General features: G+C 38.1%; 1 protein-coding gene across 1 annotated transcript; it reads left to right on the top strand.

The window, feature by feature from the left end:
* The first annotated feature begins 9,323 nt into the window (after positions 1 to 9,323).
* Trmt61b (tRNA methyltransferase 61B) lies at positions 9,324 to 22,322 on the top strand. The gene is made up of 7 exons (XM_027933539.3): positions 9,324 to 10,239; positions 15,077 to 15,179; positions 17,206 to 17,396; positions 20,612 to 20,703; positions 21,189 to 21,415; positions 22,068 to 22,145; positions 22,234 to 22,322. The coding sequence occupies exons 1-7, from the start codon at positions 9,541 to 9,543 to the stop codon at positions 22,275 to 22,277; spliced, it is 1,434 nt and encodes a 477-aa protein (XP_027789340.1). The 5' UTR covers positions 9,324 to 9,540; the 3' UTR covers positions 22,278 to 22,322.
* Positions 22,323 to 22,393: the final 71 nt, after the last annotated feature.

The raw sequence follows: 22,393 nt of genomic DNA, 5'->3' as shown, positions 1-22,393 counted from the left end.
AAAGTCATGGCATGAGCAGCTACTTCCTCATATTTCGTTGAGAGTCAACCCGTGTTGCTACAGTAAATAGTCAAAATTTCTTTTTTTTTTTTTTTAATTTTTTTTTCAGTTTTCGGCGGACACAACATCTTTGTATGTGGTGCCGAGGATCGAACCGAGGCCACACGCATGCCAGGCAAGCGCGCTACCGCTTGAGCCACATCCCCAGCCCAAAATTTAAAAAAATTTATTTTTTAATGTTTCTTTACTGTTTCACCAAATCAATGCATCCAATTCGAGAAATGCCAGGTACAGGAGTAGAGTATAGTGGTACAGGACTTGCCTAACTTGAGGGAGGGCCTGAATTTAATCCCCAGCACTGCGGGGGGGGCGGGGGGGGGGCGGCGAGTCAGGTAATGTTTGGCCCACTCAGAGCTTATTGACTTGCAGTCACGGCAAAGGACAGTGGTAGGTAGGACTCTGATAAAAGCAATGAAGCTGATGAAAAGTGGTCAGATTCCAGATGTAATCTGAAGTTAGAGTCAAGAGGACTTGCTGAATGGATTGGTGTGTCGGGTGAGGGAAAGAAATGGGTAAAGAATGGTTTTATAATCGGAGTAAGGGCTTGGGATGTAGCCCACTGGTAGAGCATTTACTTGCCTACCTTAGATGAAGCCTTGGTTAATCTCCAGCACCACAAAAAGAAAAAAAAAAAAAAAACTGGACAAATAAGTGAAAGGTAATACTATTTTGCGAATAATAGAAAAGATCAGAGAGATATAAATTTTGGCTGCATTAGAATATTGATACCATTCAAAACCATGGGACTGGAAAGGTCATGTTCAATGTGAATAAAAAAGTGAACTTAGTCCCAAGCTAAGAAGTCAGGAAGAGGAAGAACATCCAGAAAAGTAGATTGAGAAAAGATGACAATAAAGAGAGATGAAAAGCCTAAGAGAATAAGAATCTCTTAGGAAAAAAATATTATTTTTCCCTGAAAAACAAATTTTTATGATAATTTCAGAAGCAAAACATGATAAAGCCATGTCAGGTACTGTAATATAAACATTAAATTAACCAGTGATCTTGGCAAGATCAAGATCATTGGTAATTTTTAAAGAATTTTTGTTTAAAGAGAGAGAGAGAGTGAAAGCGAGAGCAGATGTGAGTCTACATAAAAAAGGTCTGGCTGGGGGTGCTAGGGATATAGCTCAGTTGGTAGGGTGCTTGCCTTGCATGCACAAAGTGCTGCATTCAATCCCCAGCACCAAAAAAAAAAAAAAAAGAAGTCTGGCTGGGTACATGGCATGTACCTATGAATCCAGCCACTGTTAAGGTTGAAGCAGGAGAATTGCAAGTTCAAGGCCAGCCTGAGCAACTTAGTGAGACCCTGTCCCAAAATAAAATAGAAAGAAAGGACTGGGGCTGTAGCTCAGTGGTAGAGCACTTGCCTAGTATGCACAAGACCCTGGGTTTGATGCCCAGAACCAGAAAATAAAAATAAGAGCTTATTTTACATTTGCTATATGTTAGGCAATGTTCTAAGTAATTTATGTGTATTGATTCACTTGGTCCTCACAATAGCCCCACAATGTAGAAACTATCAATATCTCCCTCCATTAGATAAGAAAAGTAAAGAAACTGGGAAAGGATGAGCTGGATTTCTAACCAAGTTATCTTTGGGCACTGACTACCTTACCTGATGAGTGCACGTAGGGTTCACATAAATGACCCTTCCACACCCAAGCAAATCAATTCCTAGACTGCTCCCCTTCAGTGATCTTGATTTCTACTCTGCATGAGCTACTCACTCTAATGGTCATATCTCTAACCTTGTCATTATAACTGAACCACCTTCATAATCTCAATTTCCACACCCTGCTCTCTTACTGCCATCCCTCCTATTTCCAGCTCACTCATTTTGGTTTACATATTACAGCCAATATTTATATCACCAACCCACAATTTTCTCATCAACCCTCATACCTTCTCCCTTCATTTTTAAGTTGTATCATTGTAACCTTCAAACCCCTTGCCTCTTTCTTATATTACAGTCCTTCCTTGGTAAAACTGCAAGCCTAACAAAATCTTACTCTCCACCCACAAACACCTGAAAATGACTAGAGACAAGCCACAGCCACTCTAATGTGATACTTAGCCACTTTAAATTCATGATCCAAAATATTGGGCCCCAGTCCAGTCCCTTCAACATTCCAAGACACTTAAGTCTTATCTTCTAACACCTCAAACCTCCTAATCCATCTTTGCTCTGGGTAGATGACTTTGCTTCCTATTTCTTGGGAAAATAGAAGCAATCACAAAATAATTTCCACAAGCTACCAGTACCTGCATCCCTACCCACCTACATTCCATCTCTTCTGGTACTATGGATAAACTATCCATGTTCCTGCCAAAGACCACCCCTCCACTTAAGTTCTAAATTCTATCTCCTCTTTCCTATTCAAATATGTTACTACAAAAAAAGTCTTTTCTCTCTCTGCTGGCATCAACTTTTACCTCTCAACTTCCTCCTCATAAACATATATACATGCTATTATTCCCCCTCTCCCCCAGATACCGGGGATTGAGTCCATCAGTATTTTAACATTGAGCTACATTCCTTCCCCTTTTTTATTTTGAGACAAGGTCTCACTAAGTTACCTAGGCTGGCCTTGAATTTTCTGTTCCCCACAACAGGTTCAGGGAATCAAACCCAGTGCTTCTAGTACACTAGGCAAGTATTCAACCACTAAGCTACATCCTCAGTCCACTCCTTCCTTAATAATACTTAGACATCTGGCTTTAAATACCATCCATATGCTGATGATCCCAAATGTATAACTCTAGCCTGGGTCTTTTCTCTGAATTCCAAATGTGCACAACTTGCATATTGAATTCCCTATTCAACATTGGTGCATGGATGTTGTGGTAGGTTGAATTGTGTTCCGCCCAGAAAAAGATATATCCAAGTAAATGTTTGGAAATAGGTCTTTGCAAATATAATTTGGTTAAGAATCTCAAAATGATTATTCTAGATTTAGGGTGAGCCCTAAATCCAATGACTGGTATCCTTCTAAGAAAAAGACACAGAGACACACACAGAGGAGATAGAACACAGAGGGAAAAAAGAAAGAAAGAAAGTTACAGAAGACAGAGGCTAGGGCTGGGGATGTGGCTCAAGCGGCAGCGCGCTCGCCTGACAAGTGTGCGGCCCTGGTTCGATCCTCAGCACCACATACAAACAAAGATGTTGTGTCCGCCGAAAATTAAAAAATAAATATTAAAAAAAAAAAAAGACAGAGGCTAAAGCCAAGGAATGCTGAAAGAAACAAAGAATTCTTCCCTGGGGCTGGGGATGTAACTTGGTGTAAAGCACTTAACTAGCATTAGTATGGCTCTGGGATTAATCCCCAGCATGGCAAAATAAAAATAAAAAATGAAGAATTCTTCCCTAGAGGCTTTGGAGGGAGCCTGGTCCTGCCAATACTTTGCTTCTGCACTTCCCACCTCCAGGACTGTGTGAGAATACCCATCCATTGTTTTAAGCCACTATGTTTATAGTAATTTGTTGCAGCAGCCCAGGAAACTAATACAGATTTCTTTTTATTTATTTATTTATTTTACCAGGGATTGAACTAAGAGGCACTTGATTACTGAGCCACATCCCCAGCCCATTTGGGATTTTATTTAGAGACAGGGTCTCACGGAGTTGCTTAGTGTCTTACCTTTGCTGAGGCTGGCTTTGAACTTGTGATTCTCTTGTCTCAGTCTCCCAAGCCACTGGGATTACAGGCATGGTACACCCTGCCTGGACCACTAATACAGATTTCTAACAGATCTCTCAAAGTTAACATATACAAAACAAACTCCCAACTTCAGAAATGTTTTACATGTAGAAAGGATGCATTTTAAAAATTGATATATTATAATAACCTCTAAAAAACAAGAAAAGATGTTGCATCATTGAAATAAAACAATGTTACATTTTAAAAAAATGAACATTCCATTGACAAAGAAAAGATAAATGGGGGACTATTTCAGGTGTCTTAAAACTGAATAATAAGAGTTCCTGAAAGAGAACAGAGGAAATAAAAGGGAAGAAACTATCAAAGGAATTGTTCAGAACAGGTTTTCCAGAACTGAGGGATATGAATTACTATATCGAGGGCCAGAAAAAAAAAAAAGAAAAAGAATAAATGATCTGATTTTAAAATAGACATTGAGAGAACATGAATAGACATTGCTCCAAATAAGTATAACCAACAAGTATAGGAAAAGATGTTCAACTTCAGGGAATACAAATCAAAGCAGTGGTATCACCACATATCTGTGTGGATGGCCTTTAAAAAAAAAAAAAAAGATAAGTGTTGGCAAGAATGTGGACAAAAGGGAACCCTTGAACATGGGTTAGTGGGAATGCAAATTAGTGCAGCCACTGTGGAAAATAGTGTGGGGGTTCCTCAAATAATTAAAAATAGAACTAGCATATGATCTAGCCATCCCAATTCTGGGCATATATCCAAAAGAATTTCCAAAAGGCTCTTCAAGATATATCTGAACTCCAATGTTCATTGAGATATTATTAACAATAGCCAAAATATGGAAACAACCTAAATGTCCACTGGTGGATGAAGGGATTAACAAAAATGTGGTATGTACATATAATGGAATATTATTCAACTTTTAAAAAGAAGAAAATGCTGCCATATGCCACAACATGGATGAAACTAAAGGACATTATACTAGATCAAATAAGTCAGTCCTAGGATGCACACTGCCTGATTTCATTTGTATGCCATAGCTAAAATAATCAACTTACAGAAACAGAAAGTAGAACAGTGATTGCCAGAGTTAGAGGTAGGGAGAAATAATGTAAAAGAAAAAAAGGGGGAGAGGCCATAAATGCCGCATACAGTGAATGAAATTAGACTTAAACCAAGGCACAGCGCTATAAATAATTCAGAACAAAGACAAGAGGCAATGAGATCCTATAAGCTTCCAGAGGGAACAAGAAAAACAAGTTAAATACAAATGTTCGGGAATCAAATGAAATCTGTCTTATCAACACAATGGAAGGTTGAAGATAATGAGGCTATGCCTTCAAAATTCTGAGAAAAAAAATTGAATTCTCACCAGAAAAACTAACTAGCAAAGGCACCCATAGAATAAAAATGCTTTCAAATGTTCAACCTCACAAAAAAATCTTCATTCTCAGGTTCTCTTTCTCAGTAAGTCATTGAAGGTTCATGTTCTTGACAAAACAAGTAGGTAATTGAGAGAAAGGAAGAGGAGATATAGGAAACTCAGAAGACTGACAGAGAAGAGCAGTCAAGGGAACCTCCAGGCTAAGTGAGACCCCAGATGACAGGTGGACAGGTATGTAGAGGAGCAGTTGCAGAGTCTCCCTGAGTAGTTTAAGGCAGGGGAAAGTGATAGAATAGCTAGCGTATCTGAAGATGCTGAGTGGAGATTTATACAACCAGGAGAATATGAGTTGGATCAATGACAGATTACAAAAAAAAAAAAAAATACATGAAGATGACAAAAAGACAACAAGATAACTTGTGCAGCAGAGGAAAAACAGGATAATATATATTAATCATAAGACATTGCTGGTATTAAAAACATTTTCTTTTTGCAGTACTGGGAATCAAACCCAGGGGAGCTCTACCACTGAGCTATAGTTCAGCCCTTTTATTTTGAGACAGGGTCTTTTTGAACTTCCTAGGCTGCCCTTGAACTCGCGATCCTCCTACCTCAGCCTCCCAAGTAGCTGGGTTACAGGCATGTACCACCATGCCTGGCCATGCTATTTGGAGCTGGATATGTGTGTGTTAAATAAATTTCACTGGTTAATAAAAACTTAGAAAGTGAAGAAATTTTGTCATCATTTTGTCCATTTTACAGATGATAAACTGATGCTCTGAGTAGTTAAATGACTTCAGAAACTTCATGGGCATTTATTTATTTTCCTATGCCAAGCTGCCTCTCAGGCAAATGCATTTTATAAGATGAATCCTTGGAGGAGAGGACTGTGTCCTAATTTTGCAACTTTCCCTTCATCCATTCCTTAGAACTTAGGGATGTGAGGGGGAATAAAGGAGTTCTGATTTCTGACTTCAAGAGCTTAGTGAAGTCTAGTGGAAGGTGGAGTGACACCTTAGACAAAAAAATCTCACCTGTTGGTGAATAATGGTGATAAGCACCAACAAGGAAAAGTACAAGGTATAGGAGAAGGCAGCCTAGAGTGGAGGAATGGGTCAGGGATGCACTCTCCGAGAAAACAACTGGGAAACATTAAAAAGGGCACTTTCTCACCCGCAAAGCCACACTGTTTCTACTCATAGATTGTCTCGGAGAGTTGCCCCCCACCGCCCCCGCACTTCTTTCTTTTGGTACTGGTGAGTATTTTACCATTAAGCTACATCCTCAGCCATTTTACTGTTTCAGGATGGCTGAGGACTTCTGATACTCCTGCCTCAGCCTCCCCAGTCACTGTGAAGATGGGCATGCACAACCACGCCTGGCTCATACAGTTCTTTTTTTGTCACCTGGAGGCACCAATAAAACCAAAGATAATACAACTCATTGAAGATTATTGAGTGCTTTTTATACACAAAGCAGAATATGATAAACACAGAAGAAATGTAAGTAAATTGCTAAGGAATTGAGAGTATGATAACATCTAATTCAGTCCAGAGGGATATGATAAGGTAGATTTAGAGTATGGATGAAAGTTCTTTTTTTTTTATACCAGGGATTGAACTCAGGGGTGCTTAACCACTGAGCCACATCCCCAGCCCTTTTTAGATATTATATTTGGAGACAGGATCTCACTGAGTTGCTTAGGGTCTCACTAAGTTGCTGAGGCTGACTTTGAATTTAGGATCCTCCTGTCTCAGCCTCCAGAGTTGCTGGGATTACAGGTGTATGCCACCAGGCCCAGCCTCCTTACCACAATTATTCTGGGCCCTGCTTATTTTTTTCTCAGGCCTGTAATTAATATTCTTCCAAGCCTCTCTCTGCCCCCAATTCCAGGCAAGCCTTCATCCAATTTACCAACTAACAATTAATTCTTATCAGTCCTAAAGGGTCAGCTCAGGCATCTGGCTAGGTAATGTACTCCTGTAATTTTAGTGGCAAGGGAAGCTGAGGCAGGAGGATTAAAAGTTTGAGGCCAGTCTAGATAATTTACCCAGACCCTCAGCAACTTGTCAAGATCCTGTTTCAAAATAAAAAGTTTTTTTTAAGAAGGGACTGGGAGTGTGATAAGGTGATAAAATGCCCCTGGGTTCAATCCCCAGTACCGCCCATCCAAAATAAATAAATAAATAAAACTCAGGCAACACCAGCTTTAATTCAGATTACCTCTCTGATTCTTAACAAAATATCATAAACCATGTCTAGAAATATATAAAAAAGTTAAACACCATGATCAAATGGGATTTCTTCCAGGAATTCAAGGTTGGTTTAACACTCAAAAATCAACAAATGTTGGGAGTGGGGATATAGCTTAGTTGATAAGAGTGCTTACCTTGCATGCACAAGGCCCTGGGTTCAATCCCCAGAACCACCTGCAGGGGAAAAAATAAATCAATAAATGTGCGAGGTATGATGGCACACCTCTGTAATCCCAGTGCCTCAGGCAGCTCCCAAATTGGAGACCAGCCTCAGCAATTTATTGAGACACTGTTTCAAAATAAAAAATAAAAAGGGCTGGGGATGTCACTCAGTGGTATGGCCCCAGTGGGTTCAATCCCCAGTGCCAAAAAAAGAAGAAAAGAAAAACCAATAAATGGAATACTTCTACTAATAGAACAAAAGATATAAACTACATGGTAATCTCAAAAGGTACGGGGAAAGAATTTCATAAAATCTAATAATCATTCATGTTTTTGTTTTGTTTTGTTTTTAATTTTTCGGCAGACACACATCTTTGTTTTTGTATGTGGTGCTGAGGATTGAACCCGGGCCGCACGCATGCCAGGTGAGCGCGCTACCGCTTGAGCCACATCCCCAGCCCCTCATTCATGGTTTTTAAGAAAACAAACTTTATTTTTTTGGTACTGCTCAGTGGCACATGTCTGCAACCCCAGCAACTGGAGTGGCTGCAACAGTAGAATCATCAGTTTGAGGCCAGCTTCGGCAGTTTATTTAATTTTTTTAGTTGTAGTTGGACACAATATCTTTATTATATTTATTCATTTTTATGTGGTGCTGAGGATCAAACTCAGTGCCTGAAACGAGTTAGGTGAGTGCTCTACCACTGAGCCACAACACCAGGCCCCAGCTTGGGCAGTTTAGACCCCCATCTTAGAATAAAAATTAAAAAGGTCTGGTGGTGTGGCTCAGTGTGTGCCCCTGGGCTCCATCTCCAGGATAGGAGGCAAGAGGGGGAGCCAAAGAAAGGAGAAAAATTCTAATGATAGAGTTTATGGTGACTGATGTCCTAGAAAGTATAGTTTATAAAGTATAAATTTATGCCTCAGAAAATAATGTAAAAATTCATTCTATCAAATTTAAACCAAATCACATTGAATCCACAGCCCTTTGAACACGCTTGGACTTTTCAGTTCAATTGCACTGTCGACCAGTCTTTAGGAAAGGGGTCAAGGTACAAAGGGCAAAGGCTGCTGAATCTGATTGACCTAGAATAGGAAACCCTGCCTTTCCACTTGTCAGCTATTTTGTTAGGAGTCTTTCCTGAACCATTTCATCCCCCTTGGTCAGTTTTCTTCAGCAGAAAATGAGAATAATTTCTAGACAAGTTTTAAATTTTAATCAGTCTCTAACATGCCTGGTATAGCCAGGCCCTCAATAAACTTTTGCCATGTGAACTACTACTAAGCAGACAGACTAGTGCTATTTAAGGTTAACTTTGGACTCTAAAGATCTCTTTTCCTGTTTTAAAAAGCTTATTTAGTTTTGGGGAGGCTAAAGTCTAGATATTTTAATTAATTAAAACACAGTTTAATAAGCGCATAGTGAATACTATCACTTTAATAGACTCTCGGGGCCTGCGAGTGGGAACAAGTAGGAGGTCACAAACCTGTCAAAAGGACTCGGGCTTGGGGGTGGGAGTGGGGGCGCAGTCGTAGGCAGCTAGGAAAGGAGCACCGGTCAGCAGGTGGCGCGTTCTTCCAGGACGTTTAACAATCGCATCCCGAGTGACGTTTGTGGTCACGATTACTAGCAAGCTAACTCTGGGAGAAAGCCTTTACAAAGCACTTTAACTGGTTTTGTCTTTTTTAACCCTTCTGTCACCGAACGGGCCAGGCGGAGATTGACCAGCGGTAAATTCTTTACTGTGCTCACTTTCGGTAGAGGAAAACCGTCATCTTGCGCAAGCAGACACGCTACACTAGCAGTTCTTCCACCAGGCCCCCGAGGGAACACCTCACGCCCCGCCCACTAGCGCCCCTCTGGACGCAGGCGCAGTACCGCGACCCTTCCCGCGCTGCTGCGGAGTCCTATGCCAATGCCCCAGGGCGCCTGGCATCAAGGGGCGGGGCCTTGCCCGGCCCTACGTCACTCCTCTGAGACAACGCCTGGCGGGAAATCATGCTGTGCGCTGTTCGTCGCAGTCAGGGCTTGCTGGAGCTGCGGCGCCTGGGTAGGCTTCTGGGGCTCGGGATCGATTCGACCCTGTGCGGCCTTGGCCGACCGCCTTTCGAAGAAGCGCGGTTACTGTGTTGCGAGTCCTCGCCTAGAGAAGTGCGAGATGGAGACAGAGAGCCAGAGGCGACACGAAGAAAAGCCCCAGACGCAGACTCGTCTCCACCTCTCCCTCTCCGCGTCCCGGGCACTGGGAACACATGTCTTTCGTCACTGGAGACGCCGCGGGACGAGTCACCCCCTCGAGATCACCAAAGCTCGAGCGGAGAGCGGGCTCAATTTGGTCCCGCATATTCGGAATCCGGGGATCTCCTGCTGACCCCGGTGCCTCAGTCCACTTTTGAGACCACAGAGCTTCACGACTCCTCTTCCTGCTCAACTTCCAGAGAGGGACCCTTTCGGGCCGGGGAGCTGATTTTAGCTGCGACTGGGAAAAGAGAAACACAATATAGAAAATTATTTAGGTTGAGCAATGTCGGTCACTTAAATAGTAGCTGGGGGTCAGTCCCGTACAGCGAGATCGTGGGGAAGTTCCCAGGCCAGGTACTGACGAGTTCCTGTGGTAAGAGTTTCATGCTGATGAGGCCGGCATTGGAAGATTATGTATTAATGATGAAAAGAGGGCCTGCCATCACATATCCAAAGGTAATGAGAGAGGGATTAAGTGGGTATTGGTACCACAGTCCTGATGAATGTACTCAAAACACACCTCAGAACGTTTGAAAATTTTCTTCTCAGATTTTTTTTCAATAAGCCAGATGGATGTAACCAACCTATCTATGATATTGCTTATTAAGAGGAAGCAACCAGATTTTAGTTTGGTAGCTGCGATTTCACTAACCTATAAAATGAAGAGTGTGCCAGCTTACTGTTAGAGTGATGTGGACTCACAGGACACATAATAAATATTTATATTTCTTTCACATTACTATTTATTTATTTTGTTGTTGTAGATGGACACAATACCTCTATTTTTAATTTATTTATTTTTTTATGTGGTGCTGAGGATTGAACCCAGTGCTTCACTTGTGTTCAGGAGTGCTCTATTGCTGAGCCACAACTCCAGCCCCCTTCACATTACTCTTTAAGTTTGCAGATTCAATACTTAAAAGAGTGTTGACAATTTTGTAGTACCCTTATAGTGGTATTTTGATTATCATATTTAATTTAGTAAGGCATGTTACTAGAGGTATACATTTGTGTGTGTGTGTGTGTGTGTGTGTGTGTGTATATATATATACACACACACACATATATAAAATAGTTTTTGCTTACTAGAGGTATATTTAATAGATACTAGGGCTGGGAGTGTAGCTCAGTGGTGGAGCACTTGTCTAGAAAGCGTGTGGCCCTGAATTCAATCCCCTAGCGCTGCTAAAATAAATAACACAGTAGAGATATATATTACTATGCTTTTCTGTTTAGGGAAAAAAATAAAGTTTTATAACAAAATGGCTAACATTAAACATAAAATGAATACTTTTTTTTTTTCTTTTCTGTTATTGCAGTACAGTGGCACTACCAGTGAGCCCCATCCTCAGCCCTTTTTATATTTTATTTTGAGACAGGGTCTCACTTGCTGAGGCTGACCTCAAACTTGTGATCCTTCTCACCTCAGCCTCCAGAGTGGGATTTACAGGAGTGTGCCACTGTGCCCAGCAAAATCAATATTCTTTTTTTTAAAAAAAATATTTATTTCTTAGTTTTAGGTGGACACAATATATTTATTTTATATTTATATGGTGCTAAGGATCAAATCCAGTGCCTCGTGCATGCTAGGCGAGCACTCTACCACTGAGTCACAACACAAGCCCCATGAATATTCTTAATAATGAGTTAACTGCCTAGTTCCTTGTTCATCCTTTGCTAGTGATTTATTTCAATCCTCAGTCATGGTCCTTGAGTAGAATGTTACTTTGTAACAGTTCCTCTTTCCAATGGAGGACTCATTCAGCAAGTAATTTGACTACCTTTACTTTCCAGGGAGTTATACACAGTATTGCACTCAACATAAACTTTACACTCTGGAGGAAACGACAAACAACAAATAAATGAAGGAAAAAGGTCATTTTAGGTAGTGCCAAGTGCCATGAAGACAAACACATGAACAATGAGTAGGAGAAGGGTGTCAGGTGATCAGAGATCTCTGAGCATATTTGATAGGAAACCTAAATAGGGCTGAGCAAGCCTTGCAAAGGCCTAGAAGCAAAGTGGTCTTTTTTTTTTTTTTAATATTTATTTTTTTAATTGTAGTTGGACTTAACACTTTATTTACTTTTATGTGATGCTGAGGACGGAACCCAGAGTCTTGCATGTGCTAGGTGAGTGCTCTACTGCTGAGCCACAACCCCAGCCTCCAGAGTGTTCTTTTGAAGGGAACAAATAAAAAGAAAGAAAAAAGAAATTCAAGAATCAATTAGCAAATAAGCAATTCAGAATAATACTCAAAGTATAGACGCTAAATAATATTAAAATAATAATACTAAAAATATAGACAATAATACTAAAAGTATAGCACAATACAAATGCAGAGGAGAAAGCGGAGGAAACTTTGCTTAATGACAAAGAGTAGAGAATAGAAACAGCTTTGAACAAAGCATACGTGGAACAGTTTACTCAACAGAGTTCCTGTTGTGGTCTGGGTGGGTCAAGTTGTAGACATAATAGAGTATTTTATTTCATTTATGGGGGGGGGGCATTGGGAGGTTTTAAATGGAATCCAATCAATATTTTAAAAGTTCTACCCAAGGACTCCATTTTCCCCAGAGTTTTAGGCTAGTGGGGTTGGGTGATCTTGATAGAAACTTGCATTCTCTCTTACACATCACTTCTCTCTTTTTTTTTTTTGGTACTGGGAATTGAAGGATTGAACTCAGGGACACATCCCCCAAATCCTTTTAATTTTGTATTTTTTGAGACAGGGTCATAAAATTAGATCTTTTCTTCAATTCCCACTTTTACATTTGTCACAGATAAAAGTCAATGTTCTGCTCTAAGAAGGAATTTAAATAATGTACTTACCAGGTACTGACCCCTCTCTTTATTTCTAAAGTAGTGACTGTGGGAAATTAGGAAGTTCAACTTTGAACTTTGACCTTTACAACTTGAAATGCTTTTTTTTTTTTTTGTACCAGGGATTGAACCCAGGGGTGCTTAACCACCAAGCTACATCCTCAGCCTCTTTTTTATGTTTTATTTTGAGCCCAGGTCTTGCTAAGTTGCTTAGGGTACCAAATTGATGAGATTGGCTTTGAACTTACCATCCTCTTGTTGTCTCCCAAACCACTGGGATTAAAGGCCAGTGCCACCACACCCAGCACTACATGTCTACATTTGGTCAATATCAAGCACTTTTAGCTTTGGAATAGAAGCATAAAGGGCAACAATCCTCGGATTTTTTTTTTTTTTTTTTTTTTTTTTGTACCAGGGATTGAACCCAGGGGCACTTAACCACTGAGCCACATCTCCAGGCGTTTTTTATTTTTCATTTGAGACAGGATCTCGCTGAGTTGCTTGGGGCATCACTAAGTTGCTGAGGCTGTTTTGAACTCCCAATCCTCCTGCCTCAGCCTTCCAAGCCTACAGGCATGCACCACTATGCTCAGCTTGATTGTAATTCTTAAAAACAAATGGTTAATAGAGATTGTTGCCATTTTGTCAGTTATAAATCCTTAGGCCGAGACTTAGATTTATATTATTAAACTAATGAAGAAAGGTTAGAATACCTGTTGAGAAAAAAACACGTCTCAAAGGGTTGTTTGAAAGCCCAAAGTTTTAAATCCTAAGAAAACTTAGTAGTCAAGTGATATTTCATAACTGTGGAGGACTCTCCCAGCAGCCTCAAGCCCATTTTGAAAGAAGCAGGAAAATGAATGAATGTCAGTGTTCCACCTAATTTTGAATTGAAATGACTGTTGTATGTGTTGTATGTGTAGCCTAGAAAGCTCATCCTATTGAGACCATATAACCTCAGTGACAGGTAGTAAAAGCTAAAATATGCACAAATTACTTTATAATGTACCACATTTCTGTATGAAAGGACCAAGAAAATAGAAGTACCTTCTCTAGGACTTTTTACTGAAATGACTACCCAAGCTACCTCCCACTATATTAGCTGTTATATTTATATTTATATAAAGTTGTCTGTACCTCTTCCCATCTCTATTCCAAGATGCCTGGCACATAGGAGAGGATATGTATTTCTTAAAGACTAAACATTGAATGAGACTTTTTGACTAATACATCTTAAAAATCATGTCTGTTTCATTTGGTCCACAAGCCTTAATCCAAATACATTTTAGCTTTTAATTAGACAACTATACTTTGTAAAATATTTACATTTTCCAGTCAAAACCATATTTAATTTATAATTTTGTGACTGGATAGAAGGATACTAGAAACCCCTTTTAGAATTTTCACAAGTAGCTCTTCCCAGAAAAGATAGTAAAAAATTATTAGATATGCTATTTATTATCAACTTAAAGATTTGGCATTGAGGGACATACTGTAATAAATGCTTACTTTTAAAATTCTCTCATTGTAACAATTATTATAGTGTAATAGTCAATAATAGGGTCTTTAGAGTTCAATATTGATTTTATTCCTAACTTTCCCATTTAATTCCTGGTGTCATGGCCTTGGGCAAAATATTTAACGTGTGATTTCTCATCTTTATAATGAGAATGATGATACTTTCCTCATAGTCTGATTAAACAACATGAAAACATGTTTCCATCTCCTCCTGAGATGAGCAGACTGTTCCACGTATGCTTTGTCAAAGCTGTTTCTATTCTCTACTTTTTGTCATTAAGCAAAGTTTCCTCTGCTTTCTCCTCTGCATTTGTATCGTGCTATATACTTTTAGTATTATTATGTCTATATTTTTAGTATTATTATTTTAGTATTATTTAGCATCTATACTTTGAGTATTATTCTGAATTGCTTATTTGCTAATTGATTCTTGAATTTCTTTTTTCTTTCTTTTTATTTGGGTGTGTGTGTGTGTGGTGTAACTAAAGATTGAACCCAGGGACACTTTACCACAGAGCTGCAAACCCAGTACTTGGGCTGGGGCTGTACTCAGTGGTAGAGTGCCGGCCTTGAACGTGTGAGGCGCTGTGTTCGATCCTTAGTATCATATAATTAAAAAACGAAGATATTGTGTCCAACTACAGCTAAAAAAAATATTAAAAATAAAAATAGTACTTTTTTTTGAGGCAAAGTCTTGCTATTTCTGAGGGCCTTGCAAAGTTACCCAGGCTGGTCTTGAATTTTCAGTTCTCCTATCTTGGTTACTGGGATCATAGGTATGCACTCCCATGCCTGGCTTGAAATTCCTTATATTGTTAAGCAAAATATAGATTCTTTGTAAGTAGGACTAGAAGTCAATCCTTTTTAAAAATTTTTGCTTCCTTCTCCAACATAGCATAAGAATGAGTGCTTATTATTTTGTTATTAGTCACATTCCATATTTCAATCATAGGATATGAATATGATACTATCGATGATGGACATCAGCCCAGGTGATACTGTTTTGGAAGCTGGTTCGGGTTCTGGTGGAATGAGCTTATTTTTATCAAAAGCAGGTAAGAGATTGGGATAAATGAGCTAGACCTAGATAACAAAGCATTCAGTTTGTTCATGATAATAAAGAGATAAAGGTATTTGGGAAAATACAGATGAGTAAGGTAGCACATACCTTAATTCCAGCTTCTCGGGAAGTTGAGGCATGAGGATGCAGGTTCAAGACCAGTCTGGGCAACTTAGGGAGACCCTGGTAGAGTGCTTGCATAGCATGTTCAACTCTGGGTTCCATCCCCAGTACTGCAAAAAAAGCCAAAAAGATATTTGGGGGAATACATAAATTTGTAATAGCATTCTCCTGAAAACCAAATGGAGGCCACTGTCTTTCTTCATGTTTTGTACATTTATTCCAGTCACTCTTTTTAACCCTCCATCCATTTCTTTTCTTTTAATCCCTCCATTCTAATGCTGCCCCCCACATCCAGGTATTGGGGGTAGAATGCACAGGCGTTTTACCACTGAACTACATTTCCTGTCACTTTTTATTTACTTTGAGATTAGAGCTCTCTAAATTGCCCAGGCTGGTGCCTCAAACTTGTGATTCTCTTGAGTCGTTGGGATTAGAGGCATGTGCCACTGTACCTCACTTGCTTCTTCCTTTCTTCCTTCCCTGCCTGCCTTCTTTTTTTCTGTCCTTTTTTCCTTCTTTCTTTTCTTTCATTTAGACATAGGGGTGCTTAGCTAGTGAGCCACATCCCCTTTTTATTTTTCAGGGCATCACTGAGTTACTGAGGCTGGCCTCTAACTTGTGATCAGCTGAGGCAAGAGGATCACAAGAGTTGCTGGGATTATAGGTGTGTGCTATCATTCCCAGCTGCTTCTACCATTTTTTACAGTAAATTTAAAAACATATTTTTAGTTGTAGATGGATACAATATATTTATTTTTATTTGGTGCTGAGGATCAAAACCAGTGCTTCACACGTGCAAGGCAGGCCCTCTACCACTGAGTTACAGTCCCAGCCCCATAAAGTAAATTTTTTATTGAAGCAAAAAGTACACAGATTATAAGTTTATACCACATGAACTTCCCCCCCACTACTCAGGATCAAACCCAGGGCCTTGTGTATGCTAGGTAAGTGCTCTGCCACTGAGTTAAATCTTCAACCCTCCATGAACTTGTATACAGTGATCACACTCATGTATTTAGTACCTAGGTTAATGAAGAATATGTTTGTGTATCACAGATGCCTCCTTTTGTCTCCCCTCCTAATTGCCTTAAGATATAGTATTCTCTGGAACTGTAGTGTTTACTTATGTTAAACAATTTGAAGATTCATCAGACACATACCAAATTGAAATCCTTTTTAAATATCTGAAAGGCTCAACCCTCATCAATAATAAAGAAATGTAAAACTACAGTGATAAACTATTAAATTTTTATATTGACACAGATAAAAAGTTTGATAACTGTTGAAGAGGGTGTATGGAGAAGTAGACACTATTAATACATTGTTGGAAGTATAAATCAACACCACCTTTTTGGAGGACAATTTTTTTTCAAAATAAAAAATTGACATGCCCTTTGGACTACTGATTCTATGTTTAGTACTTTGTCCTATAAAGATAAACTGACATATGTTATGAAGACTTAGGCAGAAGAATGTTCATTGCAGTATTATTTGTATTAGCAAAAGATGAGAAACAAGCTAAATGTTCATCGCAGATGACTATTAAATAAGTTATGGTATAGACATACACTGTAATGTATTAGCTGTTAAAAGTATACCCATAACTGCTGAAATAACATTGGTAAGTAAGAGTAAGGTACAAGACAGTGTATTTTTGTCATGATATATATGAAAAGCAGAGTTACTTGCATGCTGGTATAGGCACCCACTAGTGTGGGAAGTGTAAGTAATGGGTAATATGGCTACCTACGAAGAGGAAGATGGTGGATCAGGAATGGGAGAAGTACTTTTGTAAACTTGAACTGTTTAGATTTTTTTCACATTTAATAATTCCTTTGGAAAATAGATTGACACTTTATACTATGAAATATAAGTTTGGTTTTTTTTTTTAACTTAAGTTGGATTACAAGGACAAGTCATAAGTTTTGAAATACGGAAAGACCACCATTATCTAGCCAAGAAGAATTACAAGCACTGGCGTGATTCATGGAAATTAAGTCACATTGAAGAATGGCCAGACAATGTGAATTTTATTCATAAGGATATTTCTGGAGCAACTGAAGATATCAAATCTTTAACATTTGATGCGGTAAGTTTTTTTAAAGTAGGTCCTATTTGAGTACAAAGAAAACAATTGGATTTCTTGTGTTTGGGCAACAGTCTTTGTTATATTTGCCCTATTTCTATAACTAGAGATGAGTATTTTTCTTTAATACCTTTTAATATCATGGTGGGATTTGGAGCAGAGAAACTGACTCAAGTGCCACAGTTGTCCATGAATGTTGGATAATGACCAGAAGTTAGAAGCAAAAGTTGATCATCATAAATCTCAGTGTTTCCAGGATAAAGGAATAATAATTAGGAAGCAGCATTGGGAGCATTTTGAGACCAGAGCCTAACCTCAGTTGTGAGAAGTAGGGAGATAAATAGCCTCCATTTGAGAGGGAATAGGTAAGCAGCATCTTTAGAAGTCAGGATGTACAGGAGTGTTCATTAAAGATGTGGAAATTAGAGGGATTTATAGCAGTGAGAGGTTAACTTAGGGAGAAGTATAGTAGATAAAAGGACAGATGAAAAGAAAGGATGGTATTTTAAGCAATAACCAAAGATGGTAGAGATGTGGAATGTGTAGGTATTAAGTGACTTAAAAGTTTCAGAATTACAGTGTTGGAGTTGCCTTGTCCTTGGTGGTGCTACTCAACATTCATAGCCTGGCACTATGGTCTTAGGCCTGGAATAAGGGATCTTCCTTGCTTTCCTTAACTTGTTGCTGTAAGGCTAGCTTATTTCAGTGAAAAATGAAGCAAAGTTCAGCCAGGCATGGTGGCGCACACCTGTAATCCCAGTGGCTCAGGAGGCTGAGGCAGGAGGATCGCAAGTTCAAAGCCAGCCTCAGCAATTTAGCGAGGCCCTTGAGTAACTCAGTGAGACCCTGTCTCTAAATAAAATATTAAAAAGGGGTGGGGATGTGGCTCAATGGTTAAGCGCCCCTGAATTCAGTCCCCCTGGAGGTCAATACACCAAGTTATATGCTTAAACTATGCTTTATTGTTCACAAAAGTTTTTTTAAAATCATGTCATTCTTTAAAACTTTCCAGAGACTGTTCCCTAAGTAAAGCTAAAGCCAGCAAAATTCTATGTAAGCCGTCTCCCCTCTACTTCCACATATCCCTACCATTTTCCCCTTTTCATCTCCACTGTCAGCAACAGTGGCACCTTCAGACTCCCCAAGTAGCCCACTGCCTCAGAACATTTGTATTTGCTATTTTCCTGCGTGGAGCACACTTCCCCCCAACTTTCCATTGTAAATCATTTTCTTCAGATTTCTTCTTTGACCAGCTCATATATAAAATGGCACCTTTCCATGCCTGTCAGTCTTTGTCCTCTTATTCTGCTGTATGGTTATAGTTCATGTCAATCAACATCCTCGCAAAAATTAGATTTCCATAAGAGAGATTGTAATTTCCCATTAGATACTTAGGAAAATGCTTGACATGTATAAGAACATGCTTAGAAAATATTTGGTAAATAGGGCTGAGGTTGTGGCTCAGCGGTAGAGTGCTTGCCTAGCACGTGTGAGGCCCTGGGTTCGATCCTCAGCCCCACATAAAAAGAAATAAATAAAATAAAGGTATTGTGTCCAACTACAATTAAAAAATATTTTTAAAAAAATTTGGTAAATAGTGAATGATGTCCATTGGTCTAATGTACTGGTGGTGTTTTGATTTTTTTTTGGGGGGGGTACCAGGGATTGAACTCAGGGGGTACTCAACCATTGAGCCACATCCCCAGCCCTATTTTATATATTTTATTTAGAGACAAGGGTCTCACTGAGTTGCTTAGCACTTCGCCATTTCAAGGCTGGCTTTGAACCTCCCCATTCTCCTGTCTCTGCTTCCTGAGCCACTGAGATTACAGGCGTTTGCCACCTCACCCCACTGTTTGTTTGAATTTTTGGAGTACTGGGGATTGAACCCAGGGCCTCATACATACTAATCAAGCACTCTGAGCTACTTAAACAAACACATAAACAATAATATATCATTTAATAAATAGATGTGCCAATAATTCTAAGCTTTCTGGAGTTTTCCAACAATAAATGAACTTTGACTGGATTTTTTGTTTTTAATTAATTTTTTAAAGTATGTATATTTTATAACTTTATTTATCTATTTACTTATTTATTTTTAATATTTATTTTTTAGATGTAGATGGACAACCCAATGCCTTTATTTTTATGTGGTGCTGAGGATCAAACCCGGGCCCGCCCATGCTAGGCGAGCGCTCCACTGCTGAACCACAATCCCAGCCCACTTTATTCATTTTTTATGTGGTGTTGAGGATCTAACCTAGTGCCTCACCTGTGTTAAACAAGCACTCTGCTTCTGAGGCCCAGCCTCAGCCCCTGTTTTTAATTAATTTTTTACTTGAAAATTTCAATCATTCATTTACTCATTGTACTTGTCATCTGTTACAGCCCTGTAATCTACAATTGAATAAAGAAAAAAGCAATAAGGGGCACGTTTCTTACCCTCCAAAATTAATATTCAGAGCTTCTCCTTTAAACATAAAAAATTAAAACATTTTAAAATAATGTGAATTTTTACTACCAAAACTGAACTAAAGCATTTTAAATTTATATTTTAGCAAGAGGGCTGGAGTTGTGGCTCAGTGGCAGAGCGCTTTTCTCATACATGTGAGGCTCTGGGTTTGATCCTCAGCACCACATAAAAATAAACAACAAAATAAAGATATATTTTTAAAATTACAAGACCTCAAATACATTTTAACTTTTTATGTTATAACATTATGTCTTACATATGGCAATATTTTTTAAATTTTTTTTAAGAGAATTTTTTTAACTTATTTATTAATTTTTCGGCAGACATAACATCTTTGTATGTGGTGCTGAGGATCGAACCGGGGCCGCACACATGCCAGGCGAGCGCGCTACCGCTTCAGCCACATCCCCAGCCCCATATGGCAATATTAATACAGGAATTCTTGTCCATATTCACGTATACATAAATAGCCAAAGAAAGATTTCTCTATTAATATTGCCAAGTACAAGGTATACCATTATGATTTTTATGTATAGTCAAATGCTATGACAAATTGTATAGTGATAAACAACCATTTGGGGAGCAGTAAAATGACAGCTAATATTCTAAAAGTACCATATTCGAAGAAATAACTGGGTAATAGCTTTCTAAAAGTGTCATTTCACCACAATTAAGAATAGAAAACCCATGCTTTATTTAAACAATCAGACTGATCCATTTCATTTTTCCCCCTTCCCCACAGGTAGCTTTGGATATGTTAAACCCTCAAGTTGCTTTGCCTGTTTTATATCCAAATCTTAAACAGGGTGGTATATGTGCTGTATATCTAGCAAAGTGAGTAATAGGGACATTTTTCTTTCTAATCTGATTTTTAAATACACTTTTTATTTTTCCTAAATACTGGATTAAAATGTTCATATTGTAACTGGGTATATACATTCATATTATAACTAAGGCAAAACATGACGTATGGTCCAAATTCAGTTATATTGCTATTTAAATCATCCTTTACATAAATAATAAGATACATGTTTCTTCCAACAATTGGGAAGAATTTTTCAAATCATAATGTGAACACTAATGTTAAATTAATGTCTCTATTTTTTATTTAGTAGTCTGTGACATTACTTATGTGTCAACTTGCATTTTTAATCCCCTTCCCCTTAATTTAATTATATATAGCATTTAAATTTGGGTAATATCACTTAAATTTGGGTAATATCACTTAAATTTGGGTAAGATGTACAGTGAACTTAAAATAAATGTAGAGTTATTATTTTGGTAGAAATGTAAAGGTATATTTTTCACTTTTCTGAAAGCATCACACAGGTTATTGAACTTTTAGATGGAATTCGCATCTGTGAACTTGCTCTCTCATGTGAAAAGATAAGTGAAGTCATTGTCAGAGATTGGTTGGTTTGCCTTGCAAAACAGAAAAATGGAATTTTAGTTAAAAAAGTAGAACCTAAAATCAACAAAGATTTACAATTACATACCCAAAAGGAAACTGGAGTTGAAAGTGAGATTTTTCAAGAGAATGACCATGGTGAGCTTAAATTTTACTTTATGCATCTGTTTGTGATAAATGGAGAACTTAAGTGTATTGACCATTATATAATAAAAAATATTCCTAGAATGAATAGGAGAAATAATGACTTTTTGTACTTTTAAAATTCTGGTATCTTTGAAGAATTGAACATTGTATATGATTCATATTTATTGTTTGTCACCATGAGCTTGGTTTGTGAAATAATTTAAATATACTAAAGGATGTTTAAAACATAGATCAGTGATTATTATTACTGATAAGATGAATTTAATATGACCTGATATGCAGATAGCTATTTTTGCAAAAAGCATCTCCTAAGATGCTGCTGGAATTCTTCAGAGAATTAAATTTAGCTTCTTGTTGTATTATACACATTATTTAGACCATGAAAAAGTTTTCAGATACCATTGATTTATGATATGGGCTTATCCTTTTGGTTAAAACCATATGATAAAGTTATTATATAATCATTGACGAATTGTTTCTGTATAGTGTCTGGCAGAGTAGTTCCAAAACAAATGGCTTTAAAAAAAAAAAAGTCTGAGGAAAAAACTTCAGTAAAGGGATAGTAATTAATATTTTAACAGTTATTATAAACAAGTTATAAAATATTTATGTAGCTTATAGTACATATTTTGTTCTACAACAGAAGGATCACATTCTGATTTTCCATATGGATCATTTCCCTATATTGCCAGACCTATACATTGGCAAGCTGGTCATACAGGTGAGTAATGTTCTCAGGCCATATTAAATTATTTTTTATTTTAATTAATGTAATATAATGACCTTATATTTTTTTCTTCTTAAATTAGCTTTTCTTGTCAAGTTGAGGAAGTTCAAACCACAACTTAACTGAGTATCCCAAATGATGGCAACCTATTTGAAGATGGAAAAATATCAAACTAGAACTTTAAGCTATAAATCAGTACTTTCATAGATTAGTATTTTTAGCTGTTACTATGATTTGTATAA

This window comes from Marmota flaviventris, chromosome 14 (assembly GCF_047511675.1).
Source record: "Marmota flaviventris isolate mMarFla1 chromosome 14, mMarFla1.hap1, whole genome shotgun sequence".
Classification (NCBI taxonomy): domain Eukaryota; kingdom Metazoa; phylum Chordata; class Mammalia; order Rodentia; family Sciuridae; genus Marmota; species Marmota flaviventris.
Note: the sequence above shows the minus strand (reverse complement) of the source record. Positions and strands in the feature narration are given on the sequence as shown.